Source organism: Macrosteles quadrilineatus, unplaced genomic scaffold, assembly GCF_028750875.1.
Source record: "Macrosteles quadrilineatus isolate MER2022 unplaced genomic scaffold, UCM_ALF_1.0 Scaffold_21__1_contigs__length_2333173, whole genome shotgun sequence".
Taxonomy (NCBI): domain Eukaryota; kingdom Metazoa; phylum Arthropoda; class Insecta; order Hemiptera; family Cicadellidae; genus Macrosteles; species Macrosteles quadrilineatus.
Window position 1 is genome coordinate 462,863 of NW_026542614.1, and position 23,135 is coordinate 485,997.

The 23,135-nt window shown below is 33.7% G+C and overlaps 1 protein-coding gene across 3 annotated transcripts in view; it reads right to left on the reverse strand.

Moving 5' to 3' along the window:
* LOC129005479 (ecotropic viral integration site 5 ortholog-like) overlaps nt 1-22,245 on the reverse strand; it is a 188,845-nt gene extending 166,600 nt beyond the window's left edge. The window contains exon 1 of one of the 3 annotated variants that reach the window (XM_054434379.1): nt 21,917-22,245. Coding sequence is in view for 1 of the 3 variants with exons in the window: in XM_054434378.1 (XP_054290353.1) it covers nt 3,405-3,412 (8 nt within the window). In the remaining 2 variants the exon portion in view is untranslated. Of the gene's footprint in view, nt 1-3,404; nt 3,523-21,916 lie in introns of those variants that run through there. The other 2 variants (XM_054434380.1, XM_054434378.1) reach the window with 2 other exon arrangements.
* Between the last annotated feature and the right edge of the window lie 890 nt (nt 22,246-23,135).

The window sequence follows — 23,135 nt, forward strand, 5'->3', positions numbered from 1 at the left end:
TACTTTCCCTTTAAAACGTCAATATAAGGACCACCGGTTAAGCTTACATAAAGTACGTATTTATGTACACAAACCGTGAGTGTAACATAAATCACTAATGGTAATTCCTGTGATGTCATGGAAGTGGACAACGTGGTTAGATCATCACTCCAACTGTCGGAGGTGATGTTACTCGGGAAGCAGAATCATCAGAAGAATTAACAAGCCTATATCGTAGATAATGATCAGAGAACCGGTCTCTCATGTGCTGCAAATATTGGTAAGTAACTCAAATAGAAATACTGTAAAGTTACATTTGTTGAAGGACTATACAACATTGAGGGACGTGACGAAGTGGGATTGCATACTAACACGATTTACAGCTATCTTTGCAGATTTAATTGAAACAGATTTTATAAGCTATAGGAGGTCATGAATTGTGGATATTTATAGGCATGCACTGTGGATGCCATGCTCCCTGGTGTGGATTAACGTCGCACTAGTGAGTACTTCGACTATCCGCAGTACTATCCTGATAATTAGACCAATTCGTTAATTACAAAAAATGTGGTTCGGATTCCACTATAAAATGTAGGCCCCATAGTTGCCATTAGCTGTATGGGCTATAATTAACAGCTGCGTCTAAGGAACATCCTACACTCATCCGTCACTCATATTTGTGTTAAAATACGCACATAGTGGCGTCCCCCTCTTAAATAATTGATAATTAAAATAAATGTACTCTTTAACACAAGCTCAGTATTATACAGTTATTAAATTACAGTTATTTTAACACTAACCGATCTCAATTGATAAATTGTAAGCCTGAAAAACCGATTATGATCTAAATACAGCTAAAGAATGTGTATAATGCATTCCGTGTAGCTTTTAAAATAACATTGTTTTAGAGATTTATCCACAAAAGCAACACGTGCCCACCGATAAGGCAATATGAATGCTAGCCAGATACTGCCCCAAATTTGGCCCACGTACAGCCAGGCGCCATAAACAAGAGGTACTTATGAAGATAGCTTAACAACCGCCATTTAGGCCTTATCGTTCGCATTTGGCTCAAAACGTCCACCAACGTAGGCGACTCCAATACAAGTGTTCTGCTACGGTTTGAATATTTAATCGCGGCAAAGTGTTGTAGTATTTACACCTCCCTTTGAACGTCTGCAGTGCAAAAGTCTTTTGGTTCTCTTGATTCAGAATTCAATTGGCTAATATAGAGCATCAATCTCTATTATAGAGATCGATGATATAGAGTAATAAATGATCCTGACTGATGAAACAGCTGATCTGAGTCAGTAACAAAGCCACACAGATCAACTCACACCATTCTACACTCATCCTTCACTCATATTTGGGTTAAAATACGCACCTAGATGGTGTCTCCGTCTCAATTCATAATAATAATAATAATAATAATAATATCGAATAATAAATAAATAATAACAACATCGAGCCTCAGCGATCTAATTTAATTAATTTCCAACAAAAAATGGAGCAATTAGTAGGTTATCATGATTACCTGGCTATCCCAAAACAACGAATGATTCTCAACATAACCACAGAAAACATACTACAATACTATAACCATATTAGTAGTATGTTATAGTATTTTATATTAGTGTTATATTAGTATGGTTACAGTAGTATGTTTTCTGTGACATAACCTACAAATCACTAGAGAGATTCGCCAAATAATGAAGCTATATGCATGTACCACACATCCGTATGTATAAGTGTCGGAAGGGCCAGGCCCGTAGCGTCATCATGAAGCCTAACAGTACCTCTGGCATGGGAGCGTCCATGTAGGCGCTATTGTTGAAACAGTAATAAGCGTTTTGTCTTTGTCTGGGCTACAATTAGAAAGATGATGAGAGAGATAGGAAACATACTGCGTGGAAGGATTTTCATTCTGGCAATCAGAGGCTAACATAGGAAAGCATGTGATGCAGGTACATGGGCATGCATTAACACATGAGTTACAAATTACTGTATTGTAGATTACCGGAGATAAATACAAAAAATGAAACTACAGGCTTTGTATTTTTGTCTTAAAACTATCAGAAGTATTTGTTAAACCCTAACTGAAAATTCAGTGCATGAATTCACCAGTAAATCAATTAAGCTCTCAATTAAACCCATGTATCTATAACTTATTTTCAATACGTCATCTTCGAACTCCCAAACGTGATACAATAACAAATGTAATAATTTTTTACCAAACAAAATATAATTTGTGAGTATGTGAATTACAGCAACATGTGGTGTCAAACAATTTGGACGGATACAATTATTTGTACAATTAACAGGATAACAGAAATATCAGATTCGCCAGTAGGACAAGGCCGACTAGTAGTTAATCGCAGATGGCAAATCAGTAATCGCCAAATAATCTCAGGCCGGCATCCATCCCCTGAAGGCCTTCGGTAAATTGAGAGAAATCACCTGCGATGACGACATTTGAGTATTTATTTATCAATTTCTTCGACCATCTATTTACGTCGGTTGGAATGTCAATTTCGATAATCCATGTTGGACACTAGGATGGGGTTATTACGAAAGAAACATCATGTTTGCCAAGGTTATTTGTCCGAAAATCACTATAAGTTTTAAGTTAATCGACAATATTCCGTATTTTTTACATAGACAAGAATCCCTGCGTACCTACCTACCTTATATTAGCAAAGGATAATTACTTTGGGGTATACATAAACACTTAATGGAGTTTCCCGGTTTCCTAACGATTTTACAAACCTCCAATCTTATTACTAAATTATACAATAAAACCATAACCGAACATAGAGTAAACAAAATCGTATACCTTTGCACACTAAATGTCTCTCTCCAGTATTTTTAGAAAGCATTTTGATCTTTCCCATGTTTAGTATTTATCGGTATGAATTGTGGATAATTATAGGCATGCACTGTAGATGCGATACTCCCTGGTGTGGATTAAGGTCCGCACTATTGAGTAGGCCTACTACGACTATCAGCAGTACTGTCCTAATAATTAAACCTATTCGGTAAAAATGTGGCTCTGATTCCACTGTGAGTCCCTTAGTTGCCGTTGGCTGCATGGCTATTACTTTTTGCTTTAATTAACAGCTGTGTCTAAGGAACATGTCGGCTTAAGTCACTAACAAGACAACAAGATCACGCTACTCACCCTACTCTCATCACCATTCATACTTGAATTGAAATACTAACACAATAGAGGAACACTATCGAAACTTTTTGTGAACTTTTGGAAACAAAATGATTTGGTCAGATCCGTTTTGAAAACTACGATCCAAGAGGTTCATGAACTACGAGAATCGTATAGTAAGAAATCATTTATATAGTAAACTTAAAATCAAAACAGCCTCCAGATTGTACAATAAAAGTAAACTTGTTTGTACACTTTGACAACCTACCTTACCATGACGCGGCTCAGGCCATCCAATTATGGTTTTAGACACTCGGTCACTTAGACATTTAGACACTTGGACACAAGACACTTGGACACTCCGACACGCACTAGACACTCGGACGTCTGACTACAGACTACGGTGTTGGGAAAGTGCGGACTGCGGACTGAAGGTGGAGGGGACGCCTTCGAACGGCTGTCGACTGTAGGTGTGTCAGCAACCTAGTTATGGGTGCTGAGTAACCAAACAATACAACCAAACAATGCGACGCGCAATTTTAAACAATTTTCTCTAAGTTGAGATGCAAAAATATACGTGAGGTACACGTAAATTCAATAGGGTTTGAAACTTGGTTGCGAGGCAAAACGGAAAAATACAATGTCTTTCAAAGATTGTGTTTGCTTAAAACAGTTGTTAGGTGAATAAAACTACTTAATTTACAATTTAAAATTTGTTGATTGTTGATGTACACCATAGTTATTGGGTTGCATTAAATCTCAAAAAAGTTCCTTTATTGCACCAAGCCCTCAAAAGGTCCCCAAAAATGTTCTCTAGTTGCGCAAAGCCAAGGCCAGGTAGGGGTGAGTTGCCGGCAAAAGGAATGTCCTTCTTTATGTGTCATCCTAACCTAACCTACCTAACCTATCCTAAACTAACCTAATCAATTATACAGTCAAAGAGGGCGGCCACTTATTAGATCGGCTAAACTTTAAATTGAAAACTTCAACAATTTCTTTCATATTCATAAAAAATAATTTATAAATAAAAACCTTTTTTAAAACAAAACGTTTTTAAACACACTAAAAAGTAGAAAATAATTTATAAATATGTGGAGAGTATAAATACTTGTAAGATTTAAAACGAAAAACGTGGGGTGCATGTAATAGATAATTTACAATCATTACCTTCACCTATTAAACTAATGTATTATTATCAATTGCGTGCACCCCACGTTTTTCGTTTTAAATCTTACAAGTATTTATACTCTCCACATATTTATAAATTATTTTCTACTTTTTAGTGTGTTTAAAAACGTTTTGTTTTAAAAAAAGGTTTTTATATAAACTTTGCCAATCCAACGATACCATAAAATCAACACATAAAACAACAACGTTCATAACATTTTTAACTACGCATCCGTGGTTAACAGAGAATTTATTCAAAGCAGGTTCGGAATCTGAAGGTTGTCTGTGCACTAGACTCGAGCGAGAACCAACATCCGAACTATTGGTTGAAATTAAAACTTTGAAACCGTTAAATGAAAATATTCAAAATTCTTGATAGAACTGTGTTTACAAAATAATTACAAGAAAACTAACCTATACCACGCAATACAATGTAATGTATACAACATGTTTAACCTTGGAATAAGATAGTAGTAGAATAGGGGTGATATGTTAGAAGATAGAGCATGAGTAAGATAAGATTGGGAGGATAAGAGGAGTATAATAGGAACTCTACACAAAGGAAGTGTACTATGGTCAACGCCAAAGGGAGATATTATTTTCCACGCCCAATATGCTAAGGAGTCTCAACTGTTTCAATAAACAGACTTGTAAAGAATATTTAAACTCTTTAGAGTTCGTTCATAATTGTTACCATGGACAAATAAATACGAATACATGGATTACGTCATAAATCCTCGGTACTAAAACTACAGTTTGTGTGTAAAGCTCAATGGATGCGGTTATTGTTACGTAGTAGCATAGATAAAACATACTAAAGGAGTGTTTTATCTATGATAGTAGTTAACACAGACATCACGAATATTATAACAGAAGCTGTATGGATCATAATGATAAACAAATTATGCTATTGGCCCCATCGAGGTAGACTTCTACCTAGAAGTCTACCTCGATGATTGGCCCCTATGAATGTTTCGATTTCAAGCAATCTCCCTTCGTAATTCTACAACAACCCCGCCGCAGCAATCCTGCTGCGTTGGCATAAGATTTTATGAAAACAGGATTATTTTTACTCAAGTTATCGCAATTACGCACACAAGGTGAATGAGGTGGTTTAATTCTTAATTAATAATTCAAACTGATGGTGTTTTTGGTGTTATATACCATGAGATCTAAGGAAATTAGTTATTCCTAAAATGGGAAACTTGCTAAATATTCGAAGTACCAGCAAAGCAACAGTTGTCTTAGTGTAGTTCTCATATCTGGCCTATGGCTGGTGTAGGGCCCAATATTTATGGCCTTGCGTTTTTTATGCTCTACGTTCCTTTGTACGTTACGCCCCGTCTTGGGTATAAATTTCCCTGGATGAACGCTTTTTGTAAATTACCTTACATATTTCAGACAAAACACTTTGAAGATATTATCGTAATTTTTTGTTGTGTGTAGACATAAAACAAGACTAATGAACACGACAGGTTTATCTAATCTGTAGGATGGAATTTTAGGTAAAAGCTCGATACAAACGTTTATAGTATACAAACGTTTAAAGTAAAATTTTAGTATACGCACGATAGTTCATACTCTTATTGTTAAAAAATGTCAATCAATCAAAGTCGAATATCTTTCTGCCTCAAAGATAATCAAAATTTTCATACAACTTTTTAGACTCGAAGCAGAGGGCCAATTCAGAACACGTGGTGATTCGAAGTAATAAGTAATTCAATCGTAAACCAGTGATCGGTTTAAGCGACTATTTAATGTGAAAATATATGGCTCAGAAGATTTAAAAGGATTCAAATTCATATTATTTTCCAAGAGAGCGCACGGTTGTGAATCGTTGAGCATTGATTATACTGACGGAGTCAATGAAACCAAGGTACGAATTGATTTATAAATCATACAATTTGACTATTGAGACCTTGTGTTAAAACAAATTGGATAAAACAACTTCAAGTTTTGTAGAATACCCAACATATTTACAATAAAAACTGAGCGATGAGTAACTGTCACAATACTCCCTCAGATTTTTAAATAAGTAGGTACAGAACTATTGGCTAACCATATTGGATCGGGAACACAAAACAAGAGTACAAATAAAACTAGATACAAACTAAAAGTAGACCAAACTGGGAGAAAACGGCCAATGAAGGTCTCCAACTTTACCCATAAATTGAACACATTGTTATCTGCCTCTACACGAACCAATCTCAACACACATCGTCTCACAAAGGAAGATATATCGTCCACTGTGATTACAATATTACATGATTATACACCAAACAATAATGAAAATCGCATCTGCTAATAATATTTTTTGATTGTTATTTAAGATTAGTTTTCAGTATAACATTTCTGAAAATTAAAAAAAAAACAAGTTAGTAGAAATAGAAGAATGAAGCACCTGTTATAATCCTTCGAACAATCTCAAATATTAAAATAAATTTTCAGTTTTAGATATATTCTCAATCCTAAGTCTAATAACTGATGGAAATGGTTTTGAAAACTATTGATGCTGTTACATTTTTTAGAAAAGGACAATTATGTAAAAGTTTCAAATTATATATTTTATGATTAAAATGTTTTATGTTTTTCGTATGGAAGTTCGTAGGATTTTGGTTTTATTCAGTAGTGGTTTTTAATAGTATTGTCACGAGCACTTTTCAAGTAAAAATTGAAGCATCAACACAATAAAAAAAATATGTATAAGAAAATAAAACAGAGAATTACAGGTAATGTGAATATTTCGTGCCTTTAACTATGGTTTTTCTCCTTTTCATAGAACTTTATTGAACCTGAAACACTTAAATTCTGCAAGACATGTTTGTACTATAAAATTGTGTACGCCCATACACCACTGATCACAAATGAAAAAAACATGTTTTCTACAGATTAAAATAATGTATGGGAAGAAAGCTAAGACAAATTTCCTTTTATTTATAATTTTAAACGCATATCCTCATAGTCATTAGTTTACACCAAAGGCAGTAGCTAACAGTTCTAACCGGTAATTTTTCACTCAATGAATATTCTCACAGAGCACTATGTTCTGCTGCAGTGAAATGTAATAAAATGTTCAAAACAAATTCACTACCGACAGTGGCACGACATAAAATATATGTTGCAAGTACATGAGGGAGATGTTCAACATGGAACGTAAAACAAGAATATATATTTACCTATTACGCAGAGTATTATAACAAATAAACAAACCATAGTTTTAAACAGCAAATTAAGTAGCATCATAATGATGCATAGGCCAGCAAGCAGTGGAGTAGCAGCAGTAATGCTGGTTAATTGAATTAGGTTCCGTTGCAAAATTTATAGCGTCAATATATTACATTTTGCATGAAATATTGTCAAAACGTGGCTACTACAGGTTACTTTAGCAAAATTAACCACGAAATGTAAAATATTTCGACATTTATTTTTGTTGCCGAATTTAATATATATATTTGATAACACTTAATAATGTAGCAAGCCATTAAATCTATTAATTATTAGGCCTATATTGTTTTAAAAACTAATATCTCACTAAAATTATTATAAGATCGCGTTTAAAGAACGATAATTATTAATATAAAACGTTATATTTACCAACAGGAACTGATCCGTTACCTGGAAAACAAAACATACAATTAGCAGATACAGGTATATTTATATTTTCTTGGATTGACACAATAAGTTTGTTAGTATTTAGTACCCTATACATTATAAAAAATTAAAAGGGTGATGATAAAATAGTCAATAAAAAAACACTAGTTACAAGAATAATTTGTAATTTCAAACAGCAAGCACACTAGTGTTTTAAATTACCACAAATACTGTATTGGCTACAGTAGCAAGTATTTTCTGAACAAAGAATATATATATAAAAAAAAAAAAAAAACTAGTGACTTGCACATTTTCTATTGCAAGAGTTTTATGATAAATGATCAATTAGCCTGTATGGATCCATGTAACCTGTGGCTGTGTTAAATGCGACCTCCTCATGGTAAATGGGTTGTTAGCTTTATAGGCTTAATGAGTCCACGTTGTAATGACACCCATTGATAACGATCATCGAGGTAAATAATGGTTGAGTTGTAATTTAATGACGAATATTAATTTAATTTTTTAATGGCAATTGTGAATAAATAAGTCAGTCACACCTTATACAAATGTATGTATACATAATAATTAAGTGATCACGTTAAAATATTGTAATAAAAGAAACGGTATCAGCCATTTGACACATACTTTCTCCCATTAGCTTGTGAACAACATTTATCTTGGGTAAGCGGTGGGAGTAATTAAGATTTTAAAAATGGAAAATAACAAAAGTTTCGATAATTTTGAAACCATAATTTATATATAAAAATTGGTGGATGCGATATGTTGTTAAGAATTATAAGGACCTTCACATGCTAATTTCAATCAAAAGCCGCTTTTTAGAAAATACGATTTCCTTTATTTTATGTTTTTGTAATGGTAAAATAACATAATTTACAATAACTTTTGAACCGAAATTTTTACAAGAATTAGAGTTCTATCCTTTTGTTCAGAATTTAAAAAGCTACAACATACCAATTTTTTTAAAAAATCGTTTTTTTTATCGATAAAATATGATTTTTCCGTTTTGTATGGGGTTTTATGAGAAAATCACCATTAAAATAAAAATTTTAAAAATGAAAAAAAAACCTTGTGATATAACGGATCAGTACCTACATACCTAATTTCATCAAAATCGGACCACGGATGTAGTCTGTAGCTCTGTGCACATCCTTACATACAGACATCTCTTCGAAAACCACTTTTTGGGGTCCAGGGGAACCCAAAACATATATATTGATTCAAAACTCAAACTCGAAAATTTTGACGAAAACTATGTATAGGGGGAGAAAGTAAAATGAACATTATTAAAATATTGTATGTTCACTTGTTAACATGGAATACTTAAGTGGACATCTTGTTTAAATTGAACAGCTCTTACCATTTCTCACTGTAAAGAATATGGTTGATATATATGTTTCGTACTATGATATCAGGTCGAGTCATAAAAAAGCTAAAGTCGACAATGCGTTGTCATTTAGTTACGATAGAAACTATGTTGTACAAGACAGGATCGGGGGTATAAAATAGTCCACTTCATCAGTGACTCAATTAATACAAGCTATTTTCTTAATTTGATTCATATTTCCAAAAACTACAACATTGTAATGAAACTTCACGATAGTGTATTTTGCAAAGGGTCAAGCGTTGGAAATGAGCTAAACGGTACATTCGATGTCTTGATCTTAATCAATTGTATTTATATTATAGAACTCAAAGTATTTGTTAAGGCCTTTCATACAACTTACCTATAATGAAACTTTTAGGATGTATACGTTGTTATTTTCTACAATTTTTATGTAATAAATTTAAAATAAATCGGGTAAAAATGTAAATTCGAAAAATACAATTAGAACACGACTCCAAACTCATTACCTCAATATACGAATACGCTGTATTCTTACGACAGACAATATATACACGTATATTTGTATATACCTCGTGTATATACAAAACACTGGGAAGGTTGTTGACTCTTTAGTTGGCTACGCTTTCCCCCTTAACTATTGGCCAATCCGTAGCCAACAGCCATACTGACAATATTGCCAACCTCCTGACCACCGCCTTACAATCCATCAATCGTTATGTATACGCGTCGGTAGTGATGTAAATTACCCAGGTATTTAAAACTTGGGGTAAATACCCTGGGTATTTACCCAGGTAAATACCCAAAATCCATAAATACCCGGGTATTTTGGGAATTTATGAAATCCATTGAAATTCATTTATATTTACCCCTAATGTTATTGTTATCATTACATGATAAATTAGGATAGTCTATAACACCTTTTACAGTAACTTGAAGCTTTGCTAGTACCTTTTATTCAAGATTTAGCACCTTTTTTTTAATAATACATAAAGTTTCTAAATAAGCATGGGGTTTCGTGTCTTAAATCGAGTAACATCAGTTAAATTTAACTTACTAAAAAATAGTATATTGAAAAAGGCTGTGCCTATTTAAATTTTTATCATTTTATAAATTTATAACTAATTAAATAACATTAACAAAATTATTTTAATTTATAAATATTCAGGAATTGTTGCGTATTTATGATGCAAAATTTTTTATTGTTTAAATGGCTTGGAAGGCTAGACAGACCTAAGGCCTGATTGACATAGGCAGAATGGCAATATACTAAAAGTAATTAAACATTTTTGTGTTACCGCTTACTTGGAAACGATAATATAATTGGATAAACCTACTAAAAAAATGTATCTCCTGTTTTTTGGTCTAACTTAATATAATTTTGAAAGATTTATTGTGCTATGGATTCAAATGTTTTGTATAACAAGTTTATAAAATTAGTTTATTTTTATTTTGATACTATTGATACCAACAAAAGATCAAGAACAAAAGTATTATTAAATCCTGCCATCCTACAGATTGAATTTTAATTATTTTCTCAAGTTGTTTACACATAGGCGACTACTATGTTAAATTTTCCTGTCTTTCTAAATAATAATTATTACTTTGCAAATTATTATTTTTTTCACTTTTAATAAAATAAGTTCATCTATTTATCATAGAAATTAAAAAATCATGAGTAGTCAAGACCAGTGCAACCATGCAACCAGGGTTTTTATGCCGATTACGCTTTATGCTCAGTCCTGGATATTTATGGCGATTATACCCAGAAGTAAAATGCTAGTAGTGACCATATGAAATTTTGTTTAACACATTAAATCATCATTTTACTATCCTTACAGGGTAATAATTGCAAAAAAACATCTAAATCTTTTCTAACTTTAATAAAAACTATAAATACCCAGTTCTTGGGTATTTACCCGGGCCTGGGGTAAATACCCGGGTAAAAACCCAATTTATATTTACCTACCCACTGGGTATTTACCCGGCCCACATCACTACGCGTCGGTAATCCAGATTCATCCATAGTTATGTATATGTGTCGGTAATGTTGATTTATTTATCTTTATGAATAAATGTCAGTAATTCAGATTTATCAATTGTTATGTATGTGTCAGTAGTGCAGATTGTCTCGTATTACTTGCCTTAATTGCAAAACAATCTACCAGTAGACCTTGTATGGTAATTTAAAATGACAATTTTTAATTCTTATTGAAGTGGTTAAATTCTTCTCAGTTTTGCAATAAATTAATACAAGTATTCCTGAAGTAATGTCGTGTAATGTTCATGATGTAATCATTTTGGGCTATTACCTAGGGAAAGTGTAAAAATAATAATTCAGGCCGTCTGGAAATATTCTAATACGAATACTGTACGATTTGTATGAAGCAAATATCAGAAATTGACTTCATTACATTTTTATTTCAATAATACACAACATATTATCCTTGAATTAAATAATATTTCCTGTGTTCAAAAGTAAAATTTAAGTCAAGTAAAGTTGATTTTACAGACAAAATAAAAAAAAATTATAGTTGCATACTGTAAACATATAAAATTGTAATGTATAGCAAATTTTTAACAATAAACTTACCAAACAATTCCGCTAACAGAAATTAGATTAATATGCAAGGAAGGCAAGACTTGGTAGAACACAAGTTGAGTGCACTATCTGGATGAAAATGTATGCAAACAAGAGGAGAAAAGCAACGTAAACAAACAAGGTTTCCTCAGTTTAAATGTTGTATACAATCAGCTGACTGAATATTCAGCTGGGTGTTCTGCATACGTCATCATTCTACAGAATGCAATTATTGTTTAAATTGTTACATTTTCATCACTAAGTAAAGTGATTCTTTTCGACATGTTCATTTATGGGACGATGGTTTAAAATACACTTTTTGTCCGTGTTATGAACTATTTTTGTCCATGGACAAATAGAATTAAATATACAGACCGACATCAGTGCTGCGATTTGCACAAGTTCTGGCGTCCACCGCTAGGAGCACCGTGTAGTTAAGGCTCACGTGCTTACTACACGACACTCCTAGCGGTGGACACAAGAACTTATGCTAACCAGAACACTGCTGTCGGTCGATATTTAATTATATTTGTCTATGATTTGTCATATTGCACCATTATTTAAGCAAACTAAATTACATATTAATATTCAACCTAATGATAAATAATACAATATTTTCATTACTCGGTCTGTAATATTTTATCAAAATTAATTAACAGATACTGATAGTCTATAGCAATACACTTCTAAATATTTAATTAAGTCTATTTGTAGTTTACATAACAATTCACGTTCTTTTAATTAAATCACCGACAAATGAAAAACCTCCGTTAACTAATTTTACCAACGCCACCGCGGAGCTAAATAGTAGCTGGAGAAGTACAATTGAATTAAATCCCAGTTGTTTTGTTGTACAAGTTTAAATGTCCTTAATCCCCATGCAGCCTTTTAATGCTTCGTTAAGACCGGCCTATCTTGGTTTCGTCTTAATTATACAGCCTTTATGAAATGAAAGCGTACAAAAGCTTAAAAAAACCCCCGTCCAGCGTGTTAAAAAAGATAATTAAACCTACGCTACTTCTGGAATTCAAGAGTTTAATTAACTAATAGGCAAAGACATTTATTGACTAACTTGAATAATTAAAAAAATAATCCGTATAGCACGCAGTATGTCATTTACACAAATTTACACTAAACATTGTAAGTAATTATGTAAAACTCATTTTAACACGATATCATTATACAGTTAAAGTGTCCTTTAATGTACATCAGTGAGTGTTGTATAACATTTATTTTTAATTCTAGTAATGAACCAATTTTAATAGACGTCGTGTTTTTAGTTTGAAATTGATTTCTGATGCTGGTTATATTATCAATAATTAAACTTGGTTATAAAAACTATCAAAGATAATTAAATACAGCCCTGGATGAAGTTAGTGTACAAACTTTAACTAAAATTTCTATAACTCGTTATTAACTGACCAAATTATTTTCCGCACATGTTAGACAATTTCCAAACGGTGCGACATATTTTAAATTTAGTGTAGAACAGAAAATGAAAGCTGATGGTTTTAACATTAAATCTGCATTATGGTATATTATCAGAATATTTCCAGACGATTTCAATATCGACTATCGACCCCCGAACCGAACTGTTTAACCGCCTACAACCCTTGTAACCCTCGTATTCAGTATGTATACTCGCCTCCAGTGTAAATACATGGTTGTTTCCGCATCATACCTCTCTCTCAGTACATGGAACAATTCGGTGATTTGGAGATTTAAACTCATAAAATGGAATGACATATTCATTCGGAAGAGTATATAGTCAAAACTACCAATTCAACCTGGCATCGAAATTTCCCCGATTTTCATTAGGTACTTTGTACATTTATAACTAGGTATATGTAAAAGTTAACTATTATAATCAAAGGTACTAGATAGATATCTCACATGTATCGCCTAATTGTTTAATATGTGTCTTTCATGGCGATTTTTTTATATAAAAAATTAATCATTAAAGCTGTTTAAGTTGGTTCTGAGCCAGTAATACTTTACATTTTCAAATGTTTGAAAGTTTCATAAAAAAACACACAAAAATAAAAAAAACTATAGTTTACCTCTGATAAAGAATAGGCCTAAACCCCGAATTCCAAAACCCATTAAAAATCTTACCAAAGTAGATAGAACGGAGATAACATTAAAATAAACAAATATGAAATATCTATATATTAATAGGCAAGCATGTTTCTTTAAAACCTTTTTTCTCAGCTCGTGTGAATCGTAGGGAAAATCTACGCATACCGTTGGAAAGCTATTTTCCTGTAGGTGTGCAGAATCCCTTTATAAATTTAAATAGGCTCAAAGATAAGCACAAAAAATGAGTTTAAAAATTTGAAAAAATTAACATGGATCTTATGCGTTGCTATGCTGGTTACGAAATAACAACGAAATATAAACAGAAAATCAAAACAAATGGAGGAAACTCCAATCACATGATTTATTTACAGTGTGGGGTGAAAATAGATAAGTGAGTACATTACATATTTTTGGTCGAGTTTCGACCACTGGACGACCTCTCGTTTCTATTAATACACGTTCAGATTTACTATCTGAGTAAAAATATGGAAATAATAATCGACTTCTGATACTACAAGATAGTAGTAGTGAATTCATCAATTTCAGTCCTGACAAATTAAACATAACATAGACAGTGCATATACAAAGAAGAGATTTTAACGAAACAATAATTTCGAAATGCCTTAAAAGAATACTTTATAATTAATGGACGCAAATTCCAATACTGAACAAGAACGCATCGTGAAAGCGCTTATTGCACAATATTTTGTTATACTATCCATGTTAACAAGTACTGTATATGTATAAAAAGCAAAAGAGACAAAAACAGGTGTGACAAAGGAAACGGTAACAATACGAGCTAACAAAGCAGAACAATTATCTCAAACACGACACAATTAGACTGATTATGGTTTATTTGAGCTAATTGAGGAAAGGAGTTGATTAGAATGCAAACAAGCAATGAAGAGTGAGTTGGACAGGACAAGTGACAGATTATTTGACGATAAGAAAACCCATAAAATGGATAACGTCTTATGTTACTGGACCTTTGAGAGCGTATTAAATTAATAAGTCAAAGGCTAGGGGGCGAAGCCCTAAAGGAAAAAACCTTTTAGAAGCCTGAAATTCACCTCACAACTAGACCTAGGCTTTTAAATGACACCTCACTCGTAAAAATCGGTTACTTAAAGGGGATGTGATGGAGGAATTATTTATTGATTTTTCTAGGAGGAAGTATCTAAAATCTTTTGGTACTGTCCAAACCTATTTTATGTGTTGTCGGGGTTCGAACCCGTGCCTCCCTTACCAAAGTCCGAGACTAGTAACACGCCCAAATAACATTTAATATATTTCTAGCATAGACTAACTAAACAAAAATTTTTGATTGAAACCAAATTTTAACTGCTGTATCCCCTCCGTGTGTCCGAATTTGATTTAATTTGGATTCTTGGAGTTAATTAGAAATTAGGATCGAGTCGGATATTTCTTGAACACTTCAAGGTACAACAAACATCACCCGTCACAATAACCATGTCTCTGTCCCGCCATACCCTGAATATTCCATGACATCTCCCTCCACACCGGCTATAGTTGCATATTTGATGTCTTGTCCCACCATGTTAAAGTTGTGGCACACTGTACACGAGTGTATGACATTCCTATTCTGTACTGTTGCGAATATTTTCTATGATCATCAATTTTAAACGTTTTCCATACTTATCGTAAGATACTTTTCGTTAAGATTTTTCTTAAACTAAATACCGTAATTATTTGTCTGTGTACGATCAACAGCTTCTTCATTAGTATTAAATACGTGTTGGAGATATTATACGAATAATAGCAAAACGCATTACGTTCTCCAATTGGCTTGTCAACAACACTTATAATGGGTGGGACAAGGCAACACTGAATAAACTTGGGTGGGAGTAACTATGATGTTTTGTAGTTAAAATCACCAAATTGCATTACCAAACGGTAATTTTTCACAACAATGAGGGTTGTACCATTTGGTTTATAGTTAAGATAATAATACATACTAGATTGTGATATATTTTAGAAAATCCGATGTTTCCATTATTTTACAGGTCATCAGTTATATAGTTACGAAAAAAATACAAATGCCTGGAGATGCCGAGGATTGGTACGTACATACCAAATTAGACACACTCAGACATCACTTTAAAAACAACTTTTTGGGGTCCAGAGGGGAGGACCTAAACATAGTTCCACCTAAAATGGAAACTAAAAATGTTTGACAGAAAAAAATACTTCCTCCAAAAACTACGTATGGAAAGAGAATGTAAAATATATGAATAGATAGCTTCAATCCTAAACAAATTGCACACAACTCACAACGTTTCATCACGAGCTATATTATCACCCGCAACGTTGTGTTTGTTGTTGACAACAGTGGACAAAACTGCTAAGTATTTTGTGCCGGAAGAGGCCAAACAAGAATGAATATCCGAACTGGGGCACGAGTGAAAGTTTATAATCCGCAAAGTAAAACTTATACAACCACTGGGACAACAGTAAAACAATTTATTGAATTTTGTGCGGTGAGAAAAAAATATGTGGTTAGTACTTTATGACGACAATGAAAACTTTAAGTTCTACAGTGAAAAATACGAAACAAGCTATGGGCAATAAACGTAAACAAATGACGTTTTTGGCCCGAATCGAAAGTAAACAAAACCCCTATTAATAGTATTAATTAACGTATGGTTTTGTTTACTTTCGGGCCAAAAACGTTATTTGTTTATGTTTATGATCCATACCGGGTATTTTTCTAGTATTCGTGTGCTGTTTCACCTTTTCGTATCCGTAGTACTTGAGTACCAATCACGAATACGAGAAAAATACCGGAATGGATCATAAACAAACAAATGCCGTTTTTGGCCCGAAAATAAACATGATTTAACATTGCTTAAATACGGCCAAAACATATGTTCAATGCTATTAGTATATGAATCGGGCCAACAACGTAACTTGTTTATGTTTATGATCCATACCGGTATTTTTCTAGTATTCGTGGTGCCAATCTTATTAACTTTTGATTCAGAAATAAATTTGCTCTTGAGGAAATCCTGCTGTCAAGTGTCTCACTATAATCAAACTTTGGTATCTTTTACTCTATTTTTTTTAGTGATGGTGTCATCATTTAATAGTTTTTAACGTGTAAATGTAGTTATCGTGTGCAAGTTGATTTAATTTTTTGTTCGAATCTTTAATCGTTGTTCATCTACAGAGAAATCCTAACAATGAACTTCCTCTTTGTACTCCATACCTTTGTTGCAAATAAAAAATAAAATGTTCGTATGTTTTCATACCACCGAAACTAAAGTTGCCGACAAAAAGTAAACAAAAGAAGTTAATCATTAAAGTTTTATAGAGCCCCAACCCTATTCCATTTAGCAACACAATTGAATTACCAAGTCATGAAACAGCGAAGTTTGAAGGATATTTTCCAACGCAGGGAAATGTTTCGAGCGCCGACGAGATTCAAGAAAGTAACTCAAGTGGTTTGGATTTATAGCTCCATAAAGTGCCGTTGAGCATTTATACTTCGCAAACTGATTCTTTACCTTCCGCCATAGCGCTCCCTCTTTCCCATGACTTCCATTAGTCGAAATTAATAGTGACCGAATAACGTTCACTATTCGATAACCCCGAAAATCAACGAATCGGCGGCAATATGTGTAATGCCTTTGTAAGAAATTGTCTAACAAATAATTTAAACAGGATAGTGGTAGAAATTTAACTTTTAGTAAAAAATTCTAAATAAGTTGTAGTTTTGCAAATTAATAAATTTTTAAAGTTCATATGTACTTTAATTATTTTACTTTATGGATTCAGCTTAGTATTGCATTCATTGTAAACAATGCTTGCAAATTGTAGTTACACCGGTAAAATGGAAGTTGGTCTTGTTGTTTCTTATATAACAGAGAAACGAGTCTTGCCCTTACGGTTTAGCCATTATCTCAAACTAGCCTATGAGCATACTGTATACAAATAGAATTAAGTATAGACCGACAACAGTGCTGTGGTCAGCATAAAATCTGGCGTCCACCGCTAGGAGTGCCGTGTAGTTAGGTAGCGTGTGCGCCTTAACTACACGGCGCTCCTAGCGGTGGACGCCAGACCTCATGCTAACCACCGGTTCGTAATTCCTCAGTTTATATTTAATTCTATTTGTCTATGCTATAAGGGTTGTTGATAAGCTGATGGGAAAAAAGTGTGTCACTTTGCCGATACTAAATTATTTTTAATTTGTTCTTTTTCAAGCTTCATACAAATTTTGCACTTCCAAAGCAATATTTACAAAACTAGCCTAAGGTCAAAATGGAAGACAGCTCCACTAATGTGTTGTATAATCATATCCCAGATGTAAAGGGCCTGCGAGACCTTAACATTTCCATTTATAACGCATCTGCTGCTTTCCTTTCACAAAGTTTCTCAAAGAAATGCATTGAATACGTTTGACTTGGAATAAACTAAAAATAGTTTAACATGGACGCTGGAACAATTTATGAGCATAGAAACCAAATTAGGTATCGTAAAAAAAAATATTTGCAGGTCCCTACTAGTAAAACATGTACACAATCTTTTGAAACTTTGTTGGATTTTTTTACGTTTTAGTACATTTCTTATATAGGGAATAAACTATTTTTTTTTTACTGGTCTTAGGGCCTATTTATGACAGATAGTGAAATTAATTGATAGTCCAATCATTGGTAACCGGGACCATAATAGATACGAGATCACACCTTTTACTGAATTGCATCACACAATCTTTAATATTGAGATAATATAAAAATATGATTAGGGCTAGCTGATTTGACCTCTGAGCCTATATTATTTTGAATGCACAGGTATGGGACATTTTGAGAAAGAGCCGTTAGAAAAACACTATAAGGTATGAGTCACTGAAGTGCCACCACTGAGTTGATTCATGACTCATCCAGAGAGAGAAACAAAGATGTAAGTGGGAGAAACAAATGTCAAGGTCAAGTAAAATACCCTAGCCGCAGCAAACCTGCAGACTAAGCAAATTTCCATTTACCTGGCTAGATTTCCACTAAAATATATACCCTTATAATTGTCACATTTTATTTTCTATTTAAATAACATTAATTTTGATGTTCACTTATGTTTGCTCACAGCCACCTCTAATACATTAAGATAATGTATTAGAGGTGGCTGGTGGTTTGCTGCTAAGGTATCCTTTGTTGTATGAGGTGTGTTGTTTATTGAAATGTTGATAGCTTAGTTTGAAATAAACAAAATTGCCAAATTTGATTAAAAGATATCCATAAACAAGTAAACTACAACAGTTTATTTATTCTCAGGGATGTGTTGGAGGAATCCCTGTGCTTGTTTTATGACATGACAAAGGCCTTTGACCTTTCTCTCATAGTAAGGGTACGTCCACGAGAAGTCAGATTCAGATTTTTGGCGCCGAGTGTCTGACTCCGTTGTGGTGGCCATAGTGCAAGCAGGTTAAGGTACCTGTCTGTGTTGAGAACTATTTAAGAGATAGGTACATACATATTTTCCCACAACTTCTTGCAGACGACAACAGGTGTTTTTTATATTTCAGGATGAGCTTGTACACCTTTATTTTAATCCTCTTATAAATTTCCACAAGTTAAATTGTTCATTTTATAAAAAGCAATATGACAAACAATTTAATAATTAAAGCAGCAGATTTAAAGTTCAATGTTGCTATTTTTTTTTTAAATGCACTTTGATGCGCTTATTGCAATTTGCTGGAATGTGTTGAACTTTTGATAGCAATTCGTCGATATCTATGGTTAATGTAATTAAACACTCAATACAAAAACAAAAATCAACAGTCCGATAGGCAGGTTGTCTGAAACCAGAATGAACAATTCATTCCAGTAAAAGTCTGAGTCAGACTGCCTGCGCGCAGAAAATTGGCACGACAATCTGACTCAGAAAACCAGCGTGCATTGTGGACTGAAAAATAAACTGGCAAATATTGGAATTAAAGGTAAGCCACTCCAATGGATGGCCTATCTACCTATCTACAGGACCGACACCAGATTGTAACAGTAAAATATTCAGGGTCTGATGGACTAACAAGAAACTACCGTTCTACAATTTCCCTTGTCATAAACACCGGAGTGCCGCAAGGCTCCAACCTTGGACTAGTATTAATTGCTTCTGGTCTATGTCAACGATTTGCCTGAATTTTTAACTGAAGGGGAAGTTCTCTTTGCTGATGATGTGAGTTACTTGGTGCAGGACAGTGACTTGGGTAGGCTAAGAGACAAGGCACAAACTGGCCTAAATGAAATGAGCTGATGGTGTAAAGAAAACGATCTTATACTGAATAGGGGTAAAACTAAGGCTAGATACAATTCTACAACCGTAAGAAGCCTGAAAACACTTCACTTTGCTTTGAGGCAGCTAGTTTTGTTGTAGATGACTTTATTAAGTATCTTGGTCTGACAATAGCCAGTGACTTAAAATGGCAAAACCAAGTGAACGCCACAGCAGCAAGACTGACAGCTGTGTGTCACATGGTACGTAGGCTGCAATTGACAGTTGATCAAGCTGTAGGCTACCTACTGTTGATAGTTTATTTTGGATGCTTCCATAACATAATGAATTACGGTGAGATATTTTTGGGGAATAGTCCTTTGGCGGTGTATATTTTTGCTTCAAAAACGCTTAGTAAGAACATTTGAGAGCGTACCTTACTTATAACATTGTTAGCCAACTTTAATACAAATAAAAATACTCATACTGCCTGCTCTGTTCATTCTTGAGTCTTCAGTGACAGTTAAAAAGAAGCAAGAAAATTTTCCAAAAATTCAACCAATCCATAACTATTCAATAAGGCAGAAGGAAATGTAACATGTAGCCTACCACAAGTTTCATCCAGTGTAGTGAGAGATGGACCAAGTCCTACATGCATAAGAATAGGCCTAATAGAATTTCAGCAGGTAAGGGAAAGTAAAGATGCTGAAGTTTTTTTTTTTTAATCCACGCAAAGAATATCTAACAATTAGCTTACTACTAAGTAGAAGAACTTTGCCGGTTCGATCTTTAGAAAAGTCTGTAGGCGTAGGCCTACCAGTATATAGCTTATTGATGGCTCGGAAGTCGGAACTGGGCCCTGATCATTGGGCTTTAAATAAATTATTCTGACTAGTGAAACAGCTGATCTTAGTCAGTAACAAAGCTACACACATCACCTCACACCATTCTACACTTATATTTCGGTTAAACTACACACCTAGGTGGTGTCCCCATATCAATGATTCATATTCATAGGCCTACCTAATTGATAATACGGCTGCACTTTACTTTAGGTCCTACACTCATTCGAATGAAAATATCGATCGATATACCTATCGATTAATCAATTGTTTCATTCGATGTATCGTTTGGTTAGTTAGGTAAGGTTAATATAACCTAACTAACCAAACGATATATCGAATGAAACAATCGAATAATCAATATTTTCATTCGAATGAGGGTATAGGACCTAAAGTAAAGTGCAGCCGATAATACATTTGCTGTGGAGGCCTTGCCTCATTGTAAATAATTGGTAGCCTACAATAACTTTAAAGACCAACATAAGTAAGTCTAACCCAAAACTTATGCTTTATTTATCATAGACTACTATTGACTTATACTGTTAACTATTTAGGTTAGTTGACACGCGAATCCGTCCTATCTGAAGTGGATTCCAAAAGCCTATAATGAGTCAATCTTTAAACTAGCTTACAGAGAATTACAGTTTAAAAGCCAAGGTTCAAGTAGGGACTAGCCCATAGATTCAGAGCGGAGAAGTGTACAAACAAATAAGTTACAAGCTAACTAAGAAGGATTAAGTTTAAGACAAAGTAGGATATGAAAAAGATAGATTTAAGTATATAGTCTATTCATACTCTCTCGCTCGCAAGAAAACAGTCGGTTGTATACTTAATATAGAAAGTTTGTGTTGCCAATTTGAACATAACCTAGGCCTAGCCCATTTCGTTTGTATGAAATAAAATAGCCTAGTAAACATTGGAGTCAGTTTTACCTTTGAAATCCTTGGTGGCGATTCTAGTAAAAGGAAAACGGGTTAGTTTCGTGGTTTTTTGATAACTTAGGTCTCTTGAGCACTAATCAGAAATCGAGACGTTGATATCAACAAGAACAGGTTCACCACTCCCACTTGCACTTGAAACTACACACTAGTTTAGTTGACGTTGGTTGACACTGACAGCTGGAAATGACAGTCTGTATACAGTACATGCTAACAGAGTGGCAGTGGACACATATACAAACAGAAAATTAGAAGTTTTTTTCACTATTGTATTAAAAAAAAGCTAAAATTCGTGGACCGTGGTTGTCATTCGCTAAAAATCAAGAACGTTACAAATGTTATCCTTTTACCACCAATGAAAAGTCAGCTTACTACACTTTAATCAGCTGGTAAATTAAGATCACATTCCTTGAACTTCATGCTCTTTTTTCAAAGCAGTTTAAAAGTCAGATGTGGGATAAACAAGAGCAATGTGTATAATAATAATTGTTATATTTTAGTCCCTTGTATTACATGTCGATTAGGTACGTTCATAGACTAACCAACACTAAGGGAGTAATGTTTTATCTACGGTACGTTATTTTTTAATAAAGTAATTTATTCATTTGCAAAATTTGACGCAGCGCTTAAAAAATGTCTGGCCTCAAGCAAGTAAGCAGGTAATAAATTACTAGTTGACAGCAAAGTCAAGTCAATTCAGTGGTTGATACGTCCTGCCATAAATTAAAAATGCCTTCTTTATTAGTCTATGTGCTATAGCACGGCCACCTTTAACTACATAGTACAAGGGAGTATGTTTCATCTATGATAGTACCTAGTACCGCAGACAATATAATACTTTAAGACTATATAACACTTGTAGTGTTATAATATAGTCAATTATAGTGTACTACTTTGCTAAGTGAGTAAGTATACCTAATATTGTTAGATACAAAAGTAAACCTTAAAACTGTTTGCTTGTAGCATTGACTTTGAGTAGTGCTTGTAGTGGTAGTACCTGTCCTCCTATTGTAAAATCTGAATATTATGTATAGCATGTGTTTCTTGATTTAGCACTACTGTATAGCCAAATGTTTGTTCTCTCATTCTCGATTTAATTTTATAGTTTGTGCTTTATAGTTGGATTTTTTAGCTAGAAGCGGTCAAGGTGTGGTGAAATATCTAAGGTTAACCTTTTTGGCAGTACTGCGATGTGTTCATACCTGTCAAATTT